We start from the raw sequence: 20,044 nt of genomic DNA on the forward strand, positions 1-20,044 counted from the left end.
GGAAATGGACCGCTCGTCTATTTCCAGGACAGCCTCCGTGGGCCAGCCTCATTAAAATGCATTGCCGTTATGGCTCAACTTAAGCTCAAATCGCTGCCTAAGCTCTTTGTTTCAAGTGCAGCTGCTAGGTGAGGTGATTTTCCCTTTGCTGTGGGATGATGGTAACCTCAGCACATTGTTAAGAGCACATGAGGTGAAAAGGTTGACCGTTTCCAATCTGATAAGAGCGACAGAAACGCGAGAGCGTGTATATGTGTGCTGGTCAATCTGGCTTTATCTCGTGGAGAGTTTTACAACTGACCCGACCCCGTCTGCATTATCTGACCGCTGGCCAGACTACAGCGACAGTGATAATAGTGGCTGTGTGTTGCACGATTGTTGCATTGTACTAACAGGAAAACCGCTGCTGCCGCTGCTGTCCAGAGGAAAGAGTGCGGTCACCTGAAATCAGCCACAAAATTACAGCTCACTTTCAAGGCTCAGAGTTTTCAAGTGGGCCTATTGTGTCTTAGACAATTTGTGGTGTGCTGGAAAAGGCAAGTGTGGCAACAAACTATGCAAAATATTTCAAAAGAATAGTTTGCATGACTATAAATTATAATCTCCTTATTTGGAACCAATCAGTGACACACAGAGAGACACAGTTCTCACTGCCATCTGTGGCTGTAAGACTGCACGCTGTCCTGCAAGAGCAAACTGAAGAGACTTTTCATCTTTTTATAGGTTTTATATGTTTTTATAGGTTAAAAGTCACAACCAGCTCTTCCAAATAACACGTCTACAGATAAATACGATTAAATGATAAACTCACTTCTTGTGTTTAAACCACTATCTGAGTTTTGCTGCTCAAACTTGGAACATGTGAAACTTTAACATGAAGACAACAAATCAGAAGAGCGAATTTATTTTCAAGCATTCCTCAGCCTTTACTCAGCGCCGTCAGTGTGTAGATTATGTTACAGATTCCAGTAATCTGTGATAGATTAACAGTAACCTGCTCATACCAGACCCTGCTTGTCAGATTCCTGTCTCCTCAGAGAGATTGTATTTATTTTAACTTTTATAGAGACACTCAAACTCATCTAGCACTCATCTTTCATCTAATGAGGCCCCTAACTCCAGATGTTCTGACTAAAGCAGCTGCCAGCTGTATCCACCAGGCATACTGTATATAACCACCACTCTTTTCATGCCTTTCCCATTGCTCTTTCCCTCTTCTCTTTATCTGTCGCTTTTAATTCTTCCTGAAAACCTTCTGCGCTCTCATGGAAAAACAGCGAGGAATGCCCTGGCACTGTAATACAGCATCATTAGCCACAGCAGAGGCCTTTGCCTGCTCACTGCCAGCTCAGCCTGCACATCTTAATCTTCACCACTGTGTACACTTGTTGTCCAGCTGGTACTATGGCAACGGGGCGATGTTCTGCAAGACCTTTGCTATGATATCTGGAATTACAGAGAAAAAGAGAGACACACACTCACACACACATTTGGGCAGGAGGACAGACCAACAGGAGGAAAAGCAATAAAGAGTGAGCATTAACATGCCAGCCCAGCTCTTAAAGCAGAGCAGTGAATACTGAAGGAGGGACCTTCCTTCTGCGTAGCTCTGTTGGTCTTGGCCACTGTTCTTTTTGCTGTGATAGCAGCCTTCAGCTCTCATTATTACCCATTTACTAGCTTAACCAGTGGACGTACAACAGGCCCAGGTCTGCTTGTGTCATTGAAAATATCAGTTAGTACAGTTGTGGTAACATGGACGGGCAAATGACCAAACACATGGAATAAGACAGCTTCACAACACAGTTTCTAATAGAAACTCACCATTAGAAATGATTTTTAGAGACCAACAGATATCAGGCTCACTTGCTATGATGATGATGATGATGTGGGCAGTGATGAAGTGACTTTACGTGGCTTTACCTTCACATTCATGCAGCTCATTCATTCATTTTCTGGGCTAGCAGCACCACACCCATGCCAGGACCTCAAAAACATGCAGGTTTCAAACCTTCCTCCATGAAATGGATGTGGCCAAGTCCTTGGAGAAGCTCCATTATTCTTATTACAGCGGTGGCAGGTATTTGTTGTATTGTTTAAAATATGTTATTGTGTCAGTGAAAGCACGTACTGGAGTGTATTCTCACTGCAAGGATAAATGACATGAAAAAGCGAGGTATCTCATAGGTCGGGCTCAATCACTTAATCTGGGTTTAGCAAAAATGGGCCTTATTTTTGTTGTTTTGGGAATCATCATTTCACCTTGGTTGCTCTCAGAATGTCTTTTCTTTTAGACACAGCTTTATAAAGAGAAGCGACAGACAACCACACAAGCAATCGAAATGGTCCCCAGTTGAAAAATATTTTCTAAATTACTTGTTAGAGAGTTATTACTCAGACTTCCATTAGATGTTGCAGCAGCAATACATCATTTCAGATGTGTTCACTTTTGTTTTTACATCCAAATAACTTGTTTTTTCTTTGTCTACTAACCCCTGAGGGAAATATCTGGCTCAGGTAAATGCCATGTTCACCAGGTAATCATTAACTTTGTGTTCTAGGGCTGGACAGACTGGAAGCCAAAGGTGAGCTGAAAATAAGGTTTTATTGTGAGAGAGTGGGCATGGCTGATGGGGAGATTCCTAGCAGTGGGACACAGGGCAGGCGGAGGGAGGCAGGTTGACGCTGGAGATCTGGGTGTCCTGACAGCGAGTGGAGGGAAGAGGAGACAGTGACCCACAGAGAGGTGTGCACGGCGGGTGGTGACTGGACACCTGGAGTAAGTTTCCCAGGAAAGTCACACGTCAGCACAAGGGAACTAGTAACTTGGCTGTAGCATCTATACCACTGAAGGATGACTGATGAACTGGCGAAGAGTGGAGCGCTGGACTGGGGTTAAACACAGACACACAGACACACACACACACACACACACACCCACGGCGACACAAGGAAGGAAGGAGCGCAGGAACACAAAGGGGAAAGAAGCGATAGACAGACACACAACGGTGCTATGAGAGCAGTGAGAGTGAACTATAACAGCAAAGTGTCAGGCTGGAAAACCAAAACAATGTGTAGAAGTAGAATAAAAAGCACGGTAGACATAAGGAGAACTAATTCTATGTGGATTTGTCACAATGTGTGACCCCCTTTCACGTTTCACGTAGTCATGTGAACATTAGCCGCGTTTACATGGAACCTGATATTCCACTAATAATCAGAATAACCTTCAGAATAATCAGAATAAAAGAGTCTGGGGTGGTGTAAACCTATGACAATCCATTTAATGTGAAAACATTAGCACCTGATAACCATGTAAACACCAACCAGAGAGATTAAATTGAATCTTTCAGTGCATATCTCTTCTGTTATATCTCTTGCAGATTAGATGCTTCACGGTGGACAGAACCGGGGGCCAGTCTACTCTCCCAAGTGTCTCAAATTTGGAGCACTGAATCACAAGTTTGATTTGGCAAAGTTCGATTTTTCAGTGGAAAACTAGACCAGACATTTCTGACGAAATAGCTGCGTATGGTTGTTTTGCTCCGTCTTCTCCCCAGGCCTCACATATGCACTCTTACAGACAAATACTAATGCAAGGATGATGTCATACATCCATGTGGGTCGACTGAATTCCTAAAAATTAAAAATTAATTGCTCAGTAAAATGTAGACACACAGCCATGAGCAAAAGCTGGCACGAGTACACATACAGAGTTGAATACAACACATGTGGGAGTACTTAACAGGGTTTGGGCCCCCTTCTGACTTCAACCTCACCTATGTAGACTGTCTTTGTAGTTCAGCAGAGGGTTAGTCTGCTGCAGCCATAACATATGTAATGTACCGTAACTCTGCAGAGATTACAAAAAACATTCTGCTGGACTCAGGAAACACAGTATTGAATTTGGTGAACAGCGTGCATGAGTCTGTGAGGGAGAGAGAGGGAGAGAACGCCTTTGCAGTATATCAGCTTAAGCTATGTGAGGTGTGTGAGTGCGTGTTGTCAGTATGTGTGTGAATGTTGGGTATGGGCCACTGACCCAGAATAAGCAGCACCCACTTCTTTCCTCTGCTTACAGTCTACACCCCTGAAATCCAGAAGCGAGTCAGTCAACACCGACCTTTCACAGACTGAGACGCAGCACTTCTAACGTATTTATAGCGTGGTATTTCCCCTGCTTGTTGCCCTTAACCAAGTCCACCTTCCATTGTTATTCCTTCTGGAGAGGGCATGACATTTGTGGTATATGCACCATTCTTTCACTACGTTCTCATAACACACAGGCTGACAAGGGCAAAGGGTTATCCAGTTGACAGATGAACTGAACACCCAGTGATCTGAAAAGCAGGAGGACCAACGATGATATCTGCAGCATTACACTATAAAGTGTAATCGAGAATAAGATTAAAACAAAATCATTACTTCACAAATATTTTATTTCCAGTCCAGTTTATGCCGCGTCCATAAAGGTGGATTCTGTGCTGGATCCTACACTTCCTGCAATGCAGCACAATAGTCTCTTTGCTTCCTTCCTTTTGAATACCTTCATCTTTCATACCCCACATCTTGTAATGCAGTCTGTGTGAAGGTTATTATACAACTGTCAGAACTACTTTACTTCTTGTACAAAAATGGTGGAGTGCTCCTTTAGGTCTAAATTAGTTTAAGCACCATTTGCATTTGATTATTAAACTTGTCTTCCCATCACATATAGTCATGTGATCACTGTTAACATTGATTACAGTCGCTTTGAATAATGGTGAATATATTGGGGAGTCAGTCCTGCAGCACCATGTCAGTCTGCTCCTCCAAGTGCTTCAAGTTGGGGGTGTTCAAAGCCTTCATGAGCTGTTTTGTCCTCAGGTCTGATCTGTGGCTCACACACACACACACACACACACACACACACACACAAATGTCAATGCCAATGTAAGAATGATGTCATACTTCCATGTGTGGTAAAACAAAATGACTGTGTATTCCGAGAAATAAGAGCAGTCTTTAAAGTGGAACTGGTCACGAAGGAGGAGAGTACGGGAAAAACAACACTGTAAATACTTTTTAAAGTTCATTTAAAAAACTATTCAGTTGCCAACTAATTTATACCTGACGGCTCGGTGCTAAGAAGCAGAATTCCCATCTTAGAGGCTTCATCCATATTAAAATACATTCTAGTTTCACCTTAAAGCTGGAGTGCAGAACCTTTACACACACACAAAGAAAAACCAGGTGACCAGAGGTGACCAGGAAAAGTCACTGTTGCTCCAGATAAAAAAGAAACTCTGCGTTCAGAGGAAAGATTACTGATAGAGAAAGAAAGTGACAAACATGGATAAACACCATCACCTGCACATGTCATAAGCATGTGTTGACTGTGTTTGTGTGATTAAACTCACTGCCAGAGGGGGGAGCCAAGTCTTTTATACTAGTTTTAAAGGAATAGTTCACCATTTTGAGAACTATGTGTATTTGCTGGCTAGCTGATTTCCACCTTCATATTTAGCGCACAGACATGAAAGTTTCCAAAATGTCCAACTATTAAGTTATATTTACCTTGATGAAAAAGTCTGGAAAAAGCCAATAAGTTGGCTTTGAGTTTGCATTATTTAATTATCATAATAGTGAAACTATTTCCAAGGTCAAAAATGAATTTAATCAACATGTAGCTTGTTTGTTCAAGGGGATGTTTTGTAGTGCATTGCTTAAATAAACCTTAGATTTTTCCCTGCCATACATTTCTGAGCACATCAGGGTCACATCTGGAGGGACTGAGGTGCTGTGCAGGTGTCTGGAGTTGGAGCTTTGTTTTATGGCCCCACATGTCAGTAGTTTACACATGTTCCCATTGCAGTCACACAAATCGGCTCCAGGTTGGCCGCTGGTCTGGCGCATGTGTGGTCTTCCTCTTGTTACTGGGAGGACTGTCCATTCACCTGCACTCTGTTGAAGTAGATCACCTCACTCGGCCTGGAGGTGATAGTGAGCTGTTAGGACAGCCCCTCAAGGTCCGATGGCCCACTGCTCTTTTCATTTCTAAACATGCCTTTTCCCTGATTCTTGTCTCTTGCTACTCCTCCTCTCATTTTTACAACAACCCATTATGCACCCCATCTTCTTTCCCTTTACAAAATACAGCCTGTAGTCTCTCTATACATTCTCTCTTTTTCCATTTCCTACAAAAAAATCAATTTTTCAGCCCCGCTCTCACATTTTCCCCAGCCTTTATCTTCATCTTCACCTTGTCTTCTTCATGCACACAAACTTATTGAATATGAACAGCTATAGAGCTCACTAGACACACTCAATACTGCACATTCACTCATTATGATTAGCGGTTCTCACTACAACATGTTAGAAATTCATTTGAGAAAAATGACACAGTGGTGTCCTATAGGATCTCTGCGATATCTCACAAGAGGGTGAACTCCTGATTGTGCACTCTGAGCAAATTCAACGGAAAGTTCAAACTGGACTTCCTGTTAGTCAGAAACCTGCAATGTTGATTCAAAGTCACTGTGCCTATGTAGATAGGCTGTAGATCGTCATATTGCTCACATGGTAGATATACATTTCACAACAGTATTCTAGACCTCCCAAAATTCCCCCAAAAAATCAGCTGTCTGATTGTTCTCCTTCATCTGGATCTAAATGATCTAAACGATATACTGTGGAGTCGTACAGTTTATACAGATCTAATGTATTTACCTCTGTGATCTAAAGGAGGAGAACATGTTTATATCTTAGGAACACCAGAGAGATATATTATTGTAGTTGCTCTCTCTCTCTCTCTCTCTCTCTCTCACACACACACACACACACACACGCAAAGTTGCAAACTATTGCTATTGTTTTTGGTGACTAATTCAGCTTCAGTGGGAAGGAGGGTAAAGGTCAGTTCTTTTGTCTGACCTGCCTGGAAGCTCCTGTCAAAACATATTCACACACAACTGCTCAAAGTTATTATTTTCATATTTGGAATTAGCTTTAATATCTAGATTTGTTTTTGTTTTTTCCACTAAGTGCTACAGCTTTTGCATCTATCTGTTGGCTAAATATTCTGGTTTGAGCTCTGAGCCAGATGATACTGGCAGAACTCCTGTTACTGCCCAAAACCAGATCCAAATCACACAGATGGGAGCAGCAGAACAGCCTCTGAACAGCTCACTGCGCTCAGTTAGTAAATACAAATCTTCGAATGTTAGAGCTCTAATAAGTGCGACTGTAGGAAATTGTAGATTTGGGGGAATTACTTGACCGGTATTTTGCACTTTAGAAGGTCGTAACATAGAAAATATAATTCTTTAGCTTGTTCTTAAATTACCTGATGGAATAGAAAAAAAATAACCAAACATAATGTCTTTGCTTGTAAACAAGCCAAGTGTAGCCAGAATAACGACATCTGGTGGAACATGAGGACAGATGTGTGCATGTGTTTTACCTTCCATGTATGACAACTTCATCAGGCTGCTCAAATTAAAAACATGTTTTCAGTCAAACTGATGGGTTACATAAGGGTTAATGACAGGAAATGGTGCATCAATATAAAAAAGTCATGAGGTACTGGTTTTCTTCACATCCTCAATTAACATCTATTGTCATCAGCATATTCAGAACAGAGCAGGGCCCTTGGCACAGACCCACTGCTGTGCCACTTGGGAAACAATGCCTTCTGTGCAGCCCCCCAGGATCTCCTGGGATACAATTGTTCCACTAATGTCATTGTAAACTTCAATACACTTTGGCTGCCTTCCCAATTCCTGCAACACAATGATAGTAATTCATCACAGGAATATTGAAATTGAGCTGCTGTCTGACTGAGTGAGTCACCGCAGGGATTCTATTGTAGATGAAGGGCAAGACATCTGTGTTTTTTAATTGTTCTCCTGATGGCTTGAGGAGCACATGTGGCGAAGATGTTCACACCTTGTTTATCAATTCACGCTAAAGGGCTAAATGTGAGCTCCTTATGCTGGTGGAACAATAAGCAGACAGATTTAAAGGTAAAACATGTCAGCAAACTGTTGCTTTGTTAGACATCTTACAGCTAACGCAGCTGGAAGTTGGTCCATCTGTTGGTTTCCAGTTTCCAATCAGCTTTATTTTCTCTTTCAATTATGTTTGGCTAGCGTGGAGGTTTGTTTAAACCCTGAATACTAATAATAATACTAATACTAAAATAATATCTGGACTAATACATAAACTGGAATCACACTTTAACAATATCAGATTTGTGCCAAGCCTATAGACTTCTTACTTATGTAATATTTCTTCCTGAGTCCCATAGAGCTAGACAGTGTGTAAATATGGATCGTACATTCCCCCACTAATGAGATATCCACATTTAGATTGTCATAATGAGGTTTACTGGCCTAATGCATTCACGCATACACATTTTCCTAGATTAAGCGAATAATGAATTCCCCCTGAAATCACACCAAACCCCTCATGGGCATTATTTAGATTTTGGCTCAGCAGTGCAGATCCCCCCTTTGGTTAATTATGTCTCTCTTAGCAGAGTACAAGCTAATAAGGGAGCACCAGGTGTGTTTGTGGTTTGCTGACGATCTCAGATTCTTGATTGGATGCGGAATCGCTCAGCCTGCACCTGGAAGCTCAGGGTCATCAAAGGTCCCCAGCCCAATCAACCCAATTTCACTGAATCCTCTGCTTGAGTTGGTCTGGAATAAAATCAATTGTGTTCAACTAGCTGGAACCTGAAACCTTGTCGCCCCAGAGGTCTGTGCAGATCACTTGTTGGAAGCAAATAGCTGTCCTTCAGTACCAAAATAATGGTTCCATCTAATTATGGGTGTCTGTTTTGTACTGTGTGGGGTCATGTTTGTTACAAAGTGACAATTTAGAGCGCTGGGGTTCCACTGATGACACCCTGACGAAGGCGAAGGCGAAGGCTAAGGCGAAAAAAGCCTGCGAACCACAATGTGTGTCAGCTCGACATTGTTTTCTCGTCATCTGTCTGTGTTGCTACAACACAAAACCTGACATCCAAATAAATTCCCATCTGTCATTTACCATTAATTGTACCTTAAAAACAAACGGTTTCAAGAAATTCCAAATTTACTCTCTCTTTTAGGTTTGCACCTTTAAATGCACATGGGATTTATCTGTTTCTGTATAATTCACAGTCACCACTGTGAAGCTCCTGCCAGGATTTGCGATCAGCTCCCTTATCAACACCAAATGCTGCATCCAGGGACCCCTCAAAGAGCATGTTTATCCTAAATAAATGCACATCAATCAGACAATTTGTACTGCAAGTAGGACAGATATATTTTAATGCACGTCCAGGCTTTTCCTTCCTAATCTTCGTATATATTCAGCAGATGGCAGGAGCTTGATGGGAAGGCTGGTTATGTTGTCGTGTTTCCCAGCGGAGATGTCCTTGATCTGTATCCAGTGGTGGTGTTGTGTGCATGTGTGTGTGGGTGTGTATATGGAGGGGTTCTCACTCCTCTGTGAAATAAACACACCAGATAACATCTGTGTTGGTATGCTGCACCCTTGTGGTGCTCAGCTGCTACATCTCTATAAGTCCAGATAAGGATGCTGCTTGGCTCCAAGGGAGTGAGATTGAATCTGTGGCATTTCACTCGATAAAAGATCCCACTGCATTTTCTCTGATTTAACAGCCATAGTGTGTGTAGTGGAGAAAATCATGGCACCACGAAGAAGTCTCTCAGAGCAGTAAAATGTTTTAAATTGCTCTAAATGTACCTCACCGACAGTTATCTCGGTTGGGCACTGAGGTACCTCTATGTATTCTCCGCAGATTCAAAATAAGGAAGCTGTGACTCCTGACAGCCCAATCATGCACAATCGAGTGCACATGCACACACACACTCAGTCTAAGCCAACCAGTCAATTGTTCTCTATTAAGATGTCCTTTGTCTTGGAGTGCCGGCCTTGTTGCCTTGATCTTGCAGAGACGTCTCAGGCAGTGGAAACTTGGCTACTGTGCAGCCGTGGTATTGACAGAACAGGCGTCCCTAGGAGGTGACAAGGACAGTAATTGATTGGGCCTAAACGAGAGTGAAGAGGAAGATTGATTGCCATCGATCCACTTCTTCCTTCAGCAGGCTCCTCCATCTTTGATTATGACCACTTTACGCCCAATCAAGTGTGTGTGAGCTGTGATGGGGGAAATCCCATTGAGAGGTATTAGCTCCATTTGTGAAGGCTATAATTATGAGAGGATGTGAGGGACCAAGGTCAACACGCAGCAGGTGCCATCAGGCTGGATGATAATAATAGGGCTTCCTCTTGCTTCCCACTGCAATTTAGCCATATAGATAATAGGCTATGGGGAAGATGGTGTGCTCCGTGTGTGTGTGTGTTCCTTAGAGGATGCTTGATGCATAATAAATGTTTCTATAATAATGGCTTGAGGAAACACAGTCATTTGCGGAGGAGATTAAAGAAAACAGCGCTCCTTGGTGCTTTTTTCCACATTTTTTTATTGAAAGCTTCATCAGAGAGAAAAAAACAACAACTCATAAAACCCAAGTCAAATCCTAACATCCACAGATGTACAGATAGTTTCTCAAAGATCACACACACTGAGCAGCGTGTGCGAGGCGTGACCATGTCCTCCTCGGCGCTGAAACAAAGAAAAGGGAAAAACAACCAAAAAAACAAAAAGAGAAAACTAACAAAAAACAAATTAAAAACCGCTCTGCTGTCCTAATAAATAGTTCCTCTTTTTATCTGGGAAATGAGTCCCATGCCTAACGCACTCTCTGTGCTGGCTATCTCTAAACAATTTGGTCGGCCATTTCCTAGTAGTGATTGTAGGATCTGTATTTCTCAGGGAGCTGTTTGAACTCCATGAGGGGTGTGCTGACTGGCTGACTGGCTGCACTTCTGGGGTTGTGTGGCCAATCGATAGCTCTCATTCAAAGGTGGACCGAAGCATCAATTAAAAAGCACAGGGCCTCGCTCTTGTGGGGGGTAGTTTGAGCAATTTCCCACTGCATTATGTGTGAGGAGAGTGTGTGTCAGTGTGTGTGTATGTGCTAGTCTGTGATGAGTTATTGAGCCACGGGTCTCCTTTACACTTTGTGGGAGACGGGCTGTGAGAGCAACTCTGAACTGCTGTTTTGCTAACACATGAGAATCAATGTGGAATGGCAACAACTCCGTTCACAAAAATGAATCCGCAAGAGCATCGCGACAATTGACTATGACATGTAATTCATCTAATGAGTTTCCTCCAGTGACAGTGGGGAAGCCACACTGCATGAATGACTTTCTGGAGCATGTAGGATTTAGGGATGGTGGCAGTGATTGTGACAAAAAGTGAGTAAGGAACGGATTGAGAAATCTTTAAAAAAAAAAAAAAAAAGAATTTTTTTTTTAAAGGCAGCGAAGTAAGCAGCTCACCTTGAAAAACTGACACTGGAGAAAACCAGCGTGTAGGTAAAGTCTCAAGATCTGTATTCAGCAGACATCTCAGGTGAGGTAAGCTCACAGAAGATCAGGTTTACCTTGTAGAGAGTGTGTGAGTTATCCAAAGAGGACTGTTGGGAAATGTGTTGCATTTGCCCACATTCGCTCCATATGTACAGTATTCTTCCTTGTAGCTGTGAGCATCTGATTACACTTCCTTGGGGCACCAGGTGAGTGAGATTTCATGTATTGTGAGAATTTAGATATTGTCAGATAAATGGTAATTCACAAAAATATAGTTAATATTGATTGCATAAACGTTTTGGCACTATGGCAGCAGACAGTATCATCCAGACCTTTACTTGAGTGCTAGAGGGCACTTGCATGCTCATGCAAGTATAGCGTTTCTCTTGATCAGTGAAACATGTCCAAATTAACACAACAGGACATGATGTCATTGCTAATGCCACCTTGCTTTTTGCAAATTTGGTGAAACGGTTCCCCACATCTCTGGTCAGAGTAAGTGAGAACCTGAAAAGCTGAGACAGCAGCAGCTTGGACGCTGATGTGGGCTTGAAGAAGGGGAAGGACAGAAATGTAACTGATGCAAATGGGTGGATGGCAAGTGATTGTGGTTGTAATGTCAAAATCAAGAGACTGGAAGAGGTGGAAAATGATGAGCTACTACAGAAAATGAGAGAAAGAGTCTGTCTTGGTGTGATAAAGTAGGAAAAGAAGATTGTGTGTTGCCAATTAATGTTTGGCCTGGCTGGTAACCTCCTAGAGTCCTTTACAGGGGACAGACTGCTGCATTAAGACAGAGGAACTCCGAGCTATGACCACTTCTGCCTGGCAACAGGAGCTAATGATCCCCCTCGCTTTCTTTCTCACACACATACACACACTTTCTCTCTTGGTATAGCTGGCTCCTGGTTTGTGCTGACACATGGGCTGACTGGGAGCAGAGTGTTTCTGCTACAGCCTCTTTAAAATTGCAGGCATGCCTTCTGTACACTTCCACAAAGGTATTGGTATTCTGAAAAGGTACATTATGCCATTGTGCTATTAAGAAAAAGCCATTTCTGTTTGTTCAGTCGGGTAATCTTTCAGATCTGTGAAATGTTGGTACCACACACCAAAAGCAAACACCTGCCTTAAAATCGTTTTCTTTCTTGAATCTCCATTAGCAAAATAGAGCTGATATTCTTTGTTGTGCAGTTTTTCCATAATCTCGTGGCTATTGTAATCCTATTTCCCATAATGCCATTAGGATTGAATCTCAGGCCATTTATAGGACTCTCTGCTCTCCGATGTGCAACTTCTGCATTATGGGCCCTATTAAGCTTCAAAAACGTCTTCTATACTCTATAAAACAGCAGCTGTAAAAGTATAGAGAATTAGGTTATAGCAATACTGCATTCATAACCTTGCTAAATGTTGAATTGTTGTGTAGAATGACTCTACACACACACAAACGCACACAAAGACACGCATACTAGCTTAAAACTGGTAAAGTTATAGTTCAGCAGCTCTGTTGTTTAATTAGGACACTTAAAATGAATCAGAAATGGAAAAAATGGAATACGATGATGAGCAGATAAACGATGTGGTTAATAGTCCAGGGAGCTCTAAAACCCAACATTTGTCAGTTGTTAGCAGTTAAAAGACTTGTCCATTGGGAGATAAGAGCAAATCATAGCCTCAAGTCAAGCGAAAGCAGATATGGAGTGGCAGAGCAGATGACAGGAAACAGGCAGGTGTTGGTTTGAATGGACAGTAAACAGCTAAACGATCATCGAGAGAAACTTTGAATGACTGGTGGACGATAGACAAGAATGTCTACAGAAGAATGTTTACATTGTGACTGAGGAAAAAGAAAAAGTATGTTTGGCTTTAATGGTGTAGGTCACTTCAGGAACCTGTGTGCCCGTTTCTTTTCGTGTGTCGTCAAGTGGACAGGTGGCTTGTCGAGAGGGAGTTAATGGCCAAATGATCAACAGTGGCCAGCTCGTCACAGACATCAGTGAACACAATGAAGGCACAACCCCGAAACTGCTTCCTCTTTAGCACCATAGAGTGTCTTCAATATTGTGTAGCACAACTGAATCTAACAAGCTCTTCCGTGTGCTTTGCTTTTTTTTTTTTTTTTAAACTATCACACAGATAATTTGGAATCATTTGGAAGCTTCTTTTAAAGGCACTCGATGTACAATTTGATTGTTAGTTACAAACATCGCCATGCACGATTACATAGCTTGCCCATTATGTGCACAAAACACCATCATGTCCCAAAATGCAGCACTGGACTTAGATTCAAATGAGTCACATGAACTGCAAGAGCTCAATTGCAATTGTCACCAAACAAAAAGCTCCCTCTTTCTGGAAGAGAAGGGTCTTTTGAGGGACACTGGAGTGGATCCTATTGCCCCAGAGGGAGACAAATTGGGCCCGTCAAGCCTCATTGCGAGAGTGACTGAAATTGGTTTGTGGTTCTGCTTCTGCACCATCCAATAAAGAAAAGAAACCTCAGAGAGAGAGCACGAGAGAGAGGGAAGGGGGAGAGAATGAGGGAAAATGAGAGTGAGAGGAGCCTGGCTTGGCCATGGCACATTATTGGTGCCAGCGAAGCGGGCAAAAAAACTGGATCTTTTTAGTACTGTAGCACCACAGTGGGGCAGAGCGGGTGGACATGGGCGAACAGAGCAGACACACAGTGTTCCTGACACAAAAAGGCTGCTGTAATGGGGGCAGAAATGGCTGCTGTCCCACAGGCAATTTCTTCGGGGACAATCCACAGAGATGAAATCATTGAAAACCTCACACCATCTGGGATGGAAAGACAAGATAAGATGCGACTGGGTTGTTTGTGCAACAAATTGGGACAACTAGGGGTGTAACTGGCGGGGTCGAGGAAGGAGCTGCCATCAACATCTTGTTATGGCTTGTGAGGAGCCTAGTTAGTTCCCACAGGTGTGCTGACCTCCCCTGCTTGTGTTGCGCAAATGATCAGGGGAATGTTCAAGACAGACAGTCCGTCTCCAGCCTTTAAACACACTTCTTCCATGCCTCGTTAATGTCGCAGAGCGATGGTAGTCTTACAATACAAACAGGTCTTACTAAACAAAGTTCCCTGATTGTCTCTCTGTTTGGGTGTGTTTTAAAGGATTTGTGTGACATTTCTCCACAGTAATTTCCTAAAGTCTCTGCTGGTTGCTTGTCAACCTCACAGTGATGATAAAGACTCCAGTACATTACCTGGCTTGTCCACGAAATAGTCCAGCACACATTGTTGTTTGCGTGGAACAAACAAAACAAGATATAACATGTTCATTAGTGAGTGCTGGTAGGCAGACGTCACGGTTGTTGTGGCTGCCAGAGAGGTTAAATCAATACCATGGAGTGCCATAAAGTTTATGCAATCATTGCTTCAGACTTAAAATGCAGATTTGGACGTGTTTTTGTGACAACTTACCTGATTTACAATATGCACCAAACACCACTCATCTGGTACTCTAGGTAGGTAAATACTCAAAAGGAGAGATGAACATGAGGTCAAACAGCAGCAGGGAGATTCTCAGTTAAACACTGAAGCTCAGTTTTGCTGAAAAATGGTTGAGTTAGTTATGGTTGAATTAAAGCGATAAAGAGACCGAGGACAGAAATCACTAAGAGGACAAAGCTAGAAGCAATGTGTCGACGATCACGGAGCGTAGCAAGCAACATTCCTAAATCTGTTTCCTAAAGTTTTCCCTGCAGGATCTGAGAGAGAGAGAGAGGTGGAATGCACCCACGGTGTGTAAAGTGACGAGACATATAAAGAAAAAGAAAAGAGAAAAGACAAGAAGAGGAGGTAAAGAAAAATTACTTTTGGTAGGACTGCCACTGGCTGCATCACACTTTAAATACTGTTTGATGTGTGTGTATCAGTTTGTACAGTTAGTGTGTACATGTTTAGATATGTGTACATATTTGTGTGTGTGTGCGTGTGTGTGTGTGTAACAGCTTGGACAACCATGGAAAACTAGCTTAAACCCGGCGAAAAGAAGATGTTAAGAAGGATAGTAAGGACTGGTCCGGCCATCACGGTCAAATAAAAAACAACGACAACAGCAACAACAACAACAACAATATCAACATTAACATCATCAACAACATCAACATCAACAACAACAAAATCAAACTGAAAAATGTAAAAGAAAAACAAAACAAAACAAAACAAACTCTGGTTCAGAGTGTCTCTTCATCTTTGGTATAAAAATGGCCATCCATGGGCTGCATTTGATCCACAACTAGGAAAGACTACAGAAATTGTCAACAATTTCTTCTATTGCTTTTGCACTGATTGGTTTAAACCGTAAGCTCCTACTGAATCTACTGTTTTTATTTCACTGCCAGAATTTTTTCCGTATTTTTTTTTTTTGTCATTTTAAAATTTTTTTCTTCTTCTTTTTTTTTTTAATACTTTTTGCAGTGTGACAAGCAAAGCGGGCTAAAAACATCTTAAAGCTCATAAAAAAGGTAAAATGTGGCAGATAAAAAGCACTAATGTCATTGACAGCAACTTTGCCATGTAAAATAATAATTATGATAATAAAAAACAAGTTCAGCATTTGCAACAGACTGCATCCACAATGCAGCATGTTTTCTTATGTTTTCATGTTTTCCTCATTGTGAAAAATCTCTTCAAAGCTTCTTCTCCCGCCATCCCCCCACCCCAAGTCTATTTTCCCTAACAGACATTTTGTTTTCTTCTGACACTTAGTTACCTCTGACATAATAATTATCAAAGTTTTCTTCTAATGAAGAAACGAAAAAAAGCTCTTCTCTATTAAATCTGTACAGCTTATGTGATAGATTCTTTTTTCCTCTTTAGAACAACTCATCCAGTGTCTTGTACCCTCCAAGTGGTCCAAGAGACTGATTTCGTTCGCCTTTTTTTTTTCCCCCCTAACCAGACGTCAGACATTAACTCTGTAAAAAGTTTCTGGCGCCCTTCAAATTAAGGCCATGAAGATTCAAGAAAGAAAAAACACTTTGTTTTTGAATATATCTAGAAAACTAAAATTTAACACTAGAACATAAAAAAGAGTGAAAAGAAATTGTAGCTTAATATCTGAGGAAGACAATCTCTGTGTGTATTTCAAACTTGACTCCCCTTTTCTAATTACAAAATAAACTTCATCACCTACCTGCGCATTCAACCTTTTTTTGTCATTTTTTTATTTGTTTTTTTTCTTCTTTTTTTTCAGTTGGTTGAGAATTTTCTTTGAGAAACTTTTCAAGCTTCAGCCCAGCCCTTTAGGCAGGTTCCCAGACTAAACAATTTCACTTCTTTGCACTGTGCCCAGCAATTTTCCCATCCCCTTCCTCAGCACTCTTTACCTCCTTCTTGCATTTTTTTTTCTCATAGGCCAGGTAGGAAATGAAAAAAGTGTCTCTTTTTTGGTGCCTGGGCAATCTGGAAGCAATCTCTTTCTTTTCTCTTTTCCTCACATTCACAGTGCAGCCACCTTCTGTCTCAAGGCAACGCTGTCACAGGAACATTCGCTCAGGCCGTTGCTATCTGATGAAAGAGGAGAAAACAGAGAGAGAGAGAGAGAGAAGGGGGGGATGCAGTTGTAATCAAAGCACAACATTACGAACACAGAGGCAATAGAGATGACAGCTGACAGCCCAGTCAGAGGACTGAAGCAAAATGATGCCAGTTAAATAGTTCTGATCGGGTCAGAAAAGCAGAAAGTGGTGTCAAAATGGCGAACAAATGACAACGGCTGCCTGGAGTAATTTATGTCGTTTTAGAATTATTTAATTAAATCAAATTTTTGTTATTTTGTACTGCTTAACAAAAATATGTGTCAAGGAGAGGTACCTTGCAAATCTACTGCTTTTCTTATTACAAACCACTAAACATATCAGAAAATATTTTGTATGATATCCCTGCAGTTCACCACTCAATTTACAGACGTGAAGCTCATCTATTGAAGTTAGTTAGTTGTTGTCAAAATTTATGTATGAGACCACAAAATGACCTCATATAAGTAAACAGTTAGTGGTAGAAAATAGCCGACAAATCAAAGTATTTCATCACATGGATGCAAAAGTGACATAAAAATCGAAAGTGACCATAGAGCTCATTGATTTGCAATATTGCAGAAATAGAAAGTCATGAAAGCTACCTGAAGAAAGGAGACCTGAGAGGGGAGAATATCGTGTTAAAATGGTTGACAGCAGCTGTCCTGCTTCACTGTTTGACTTACTTGGACTGGTATGAGTAAGCAGGAACATGGTCGGCAGCACTGTCCACCTGGATCTGTTGCTGCTGGCCTGCCACCTCCTGTGACGAGGGAGCCACTGTCTGGGGGGAGGCGTCCGTCACCACTCCCTAAGGACACACACGGGAGGAAATATGTCAGCTCTGAACTTTAACAAGCGTCTCCCTGCAATGCTTGGCACTTCCTGCTGAAATGTGACCGAGTTGAGTAAAATTCTGCTTCTACAACCTCTGTCCACTCTGTTGCATGCCTTTCTCTCCTGGAAGAGCGAACACTGCTCTGTTGCTGTTAGATTTGAGCTTATATGCTGCTTTTTCTCGCCTGAATCGAGGTTCCAACTATAGAGGGTGTTGTAAATTACACAGATTGAAAAGCCCTTCCTGACAATCTTGTAATTTTGGGCTTTAATAATAAATATTAAAATATAATATAAACTGTCAAACAGTTTTGACATGACATAAAAGTATAACAAATAAAACTCAGACTGACAGGTCCATCACTCTGAGCTCATTCTGTGTAGACAAGCATTTCTCACATCTGCAGAACTTCATTTAGAGTATTCCAGTATGTCAGAAAAGCATAATATAATGCTGAAATTCTTCCATTCACGCAAAGTAATGGTGCAGCCATATAAAAATTGCTCTTTTGAATTTCAACATTCACGAAGTAAAGCAGTATAAGAAAAATAAAGCACTGTGAAAGAAATATTTGTCTTTTAAATCACAATGAAGCTACTTACAAGTTAACACAATAAAGAATACAGAAGTAACGTCACTTACTTCCTTTGATTTGACATTGCATAGAGATTGTTGGATACTGTAGGAGTCTGTAGGAGTCTTGTCTACTGTCTTCAGTACTAAAAGTGCTCAATGGCTTGCAGTTTTTTACTTTTACTATGTTTGAGCTGCACTGAATTCATCATAACAACCTCTTTGTATGTGTCTAGTAGTACTGATAGCCCCCATCATTGAGTCATCTGAATCACCTTTAACAAGCTCTCAAGGATACTGCGTCCTGTCCATACATCAGCCCTCCAGACACCGGCTGATACAGTGATATACACCCTGCTGCTGACGCTGGCATTGAGAGGAAGATGGTGAGGATGAAATAAGTAAGAAGCGCCAGGGGCTACAATACAACTACATCTCTCTCCTGTGTCCCACTCCTTCATGAGGAACTTTCTAAAGAGGGGGAGCTTTGGAGAGGGACATAAGAGGGGGGCGACTAATGGGTCTGTCAGGGGAAACTGTCATTGTCCGTGGCTGGTGGGCTAACCAGAGCTCCGTGGCAGACGGATGTGTGTGTTCCAGCTACCTACCAGCCCGGACCGGCTGTGGAGGGGGAGGGAGGGAGAAAGACAGCACCGCCGGCACTGTGTCTCACTTCAGCTCCTGTCATCTGATACACGACTGATAGTCCATCTGAATACGACCGCACTGTCAGCCGCCAGACAGCCGGCCCGCTCTCTTCGCCGGCCCGCCCGCTTTCCACGTTCATCATTTCTCAGGCTGGACTGCCCAAACCTGCCAGGAGCTCAGACAGCCGCCGGAGAAGTGACAAAGTCTGTGCTGCACTTCAAATGTCTTTCCCAAATACTATAAAACTTCTGACTCATCCTGCTTTGCTTGCAGTTTTCATCCTTGTTATTTGCTGGTGGTGCAAGGCCATTTGTTTATCGAGAATAGGAACATTTTAAAGTGTGTTTCAAATGCAATCTGTCTATTTAATGACTGTTTTGATCTGTTGATGCGGTGAGCAAGTTTAGAAATGGCGAAGTGAGCACTTGTGGGTGTGAGTGAGTGAGTGGGCTGTCAGCAGTACTGATGTCCTCCTTTGGGTAAACGTTGACAGTTTTTGTTAGTGGTAAGTGACATGTGCATGTATGCATGTGGGTCTTACTTCGACAGGGACGGCTGTTGGAGGCACAGGAGTGTACTGGGGAATGTAGGTCCCTTGCATAGGTGCCGCGGCAGCTGCAGCAGTCATGTACTGAAAAACAAACAAAAGACACACGGATCAGAATCAACGCATGTAAAAATCCACGTCACACACATCCCATTACACAAATATTACATTCCACACACACATTTGTGACATAATATTCAAAATACCAATCCAAAACTGTACAAGGAAGACTTTTCACATGTCCAACACCAATATCGCAGTTCCTTGAAAGTCTCAATCTCTGCAATTATGCCTAAAAGCAGCTTGCTGTGCCCTCAGCATCCTTTGGAGGGCGCTAAAAGAATATATGTGCACTCTTGACAGAGCAGAGCAGAGGAGAATGTGCGCGGTGAACATAGGAGAAGGAGGAGGGAGAGATGTCTTGCTGTTCCACCAAAACTTCACAGGCAGGCAAATACACC

General features: G+C 42.1%; 1 protein-coding gene across 6 annotated transcripts in view; it reads right to left on the reverse strand.

Annotated features, from left to right (window-relative positions):
• Positions 1–11,363: 11,363 nt before the first annotated feature.
• The window catches only part of rbms3 (RNA binding motif, single stranded interacting protein), a 265,275-nt gene continuing 256,594 nt past the window's right edge, over positions 11,364–20,044 (reverse strand). For 5 of the 6 annotated variants that reach the window (XM_070846036.1, XM_070846041.1, XM_070846039.1 and 2 more), the window contains 2 exons: positions 19,578–19,667; positions 17,660–17,788 (listed from right to left, as the gene is read on the reverse strand). In XM_070846036.1, coding sequence (XP_070702137.1) covers positions 17,660–17,788; positions 19,578–19,667 — 219 coding nt within the window. Of the gene's footprint in view, positions 16,970–17,659; positions 17,789–19,577; positions 19,668–20,044 lie in introns of those variants that run through there. The other variant, XM_070846037.1, reaches the window with a different exon arrangement.

The sequence above is a fragment of the Pempheris klunzingeri genome, chromosome 16 (assembly GCF_042242105.1).
Source record: "Pempheris klunzingeri isolate RE-2024b chromosome 16, fPemKlu1.hap1, whole genome shotgun sequence".
Lineage (NCBI taxonomy): Eukaryota > Metazoa > Chordata > Actinopteri > Acropomatiformes > Pempheridae > Pempheris > Pempheris klunzingeri.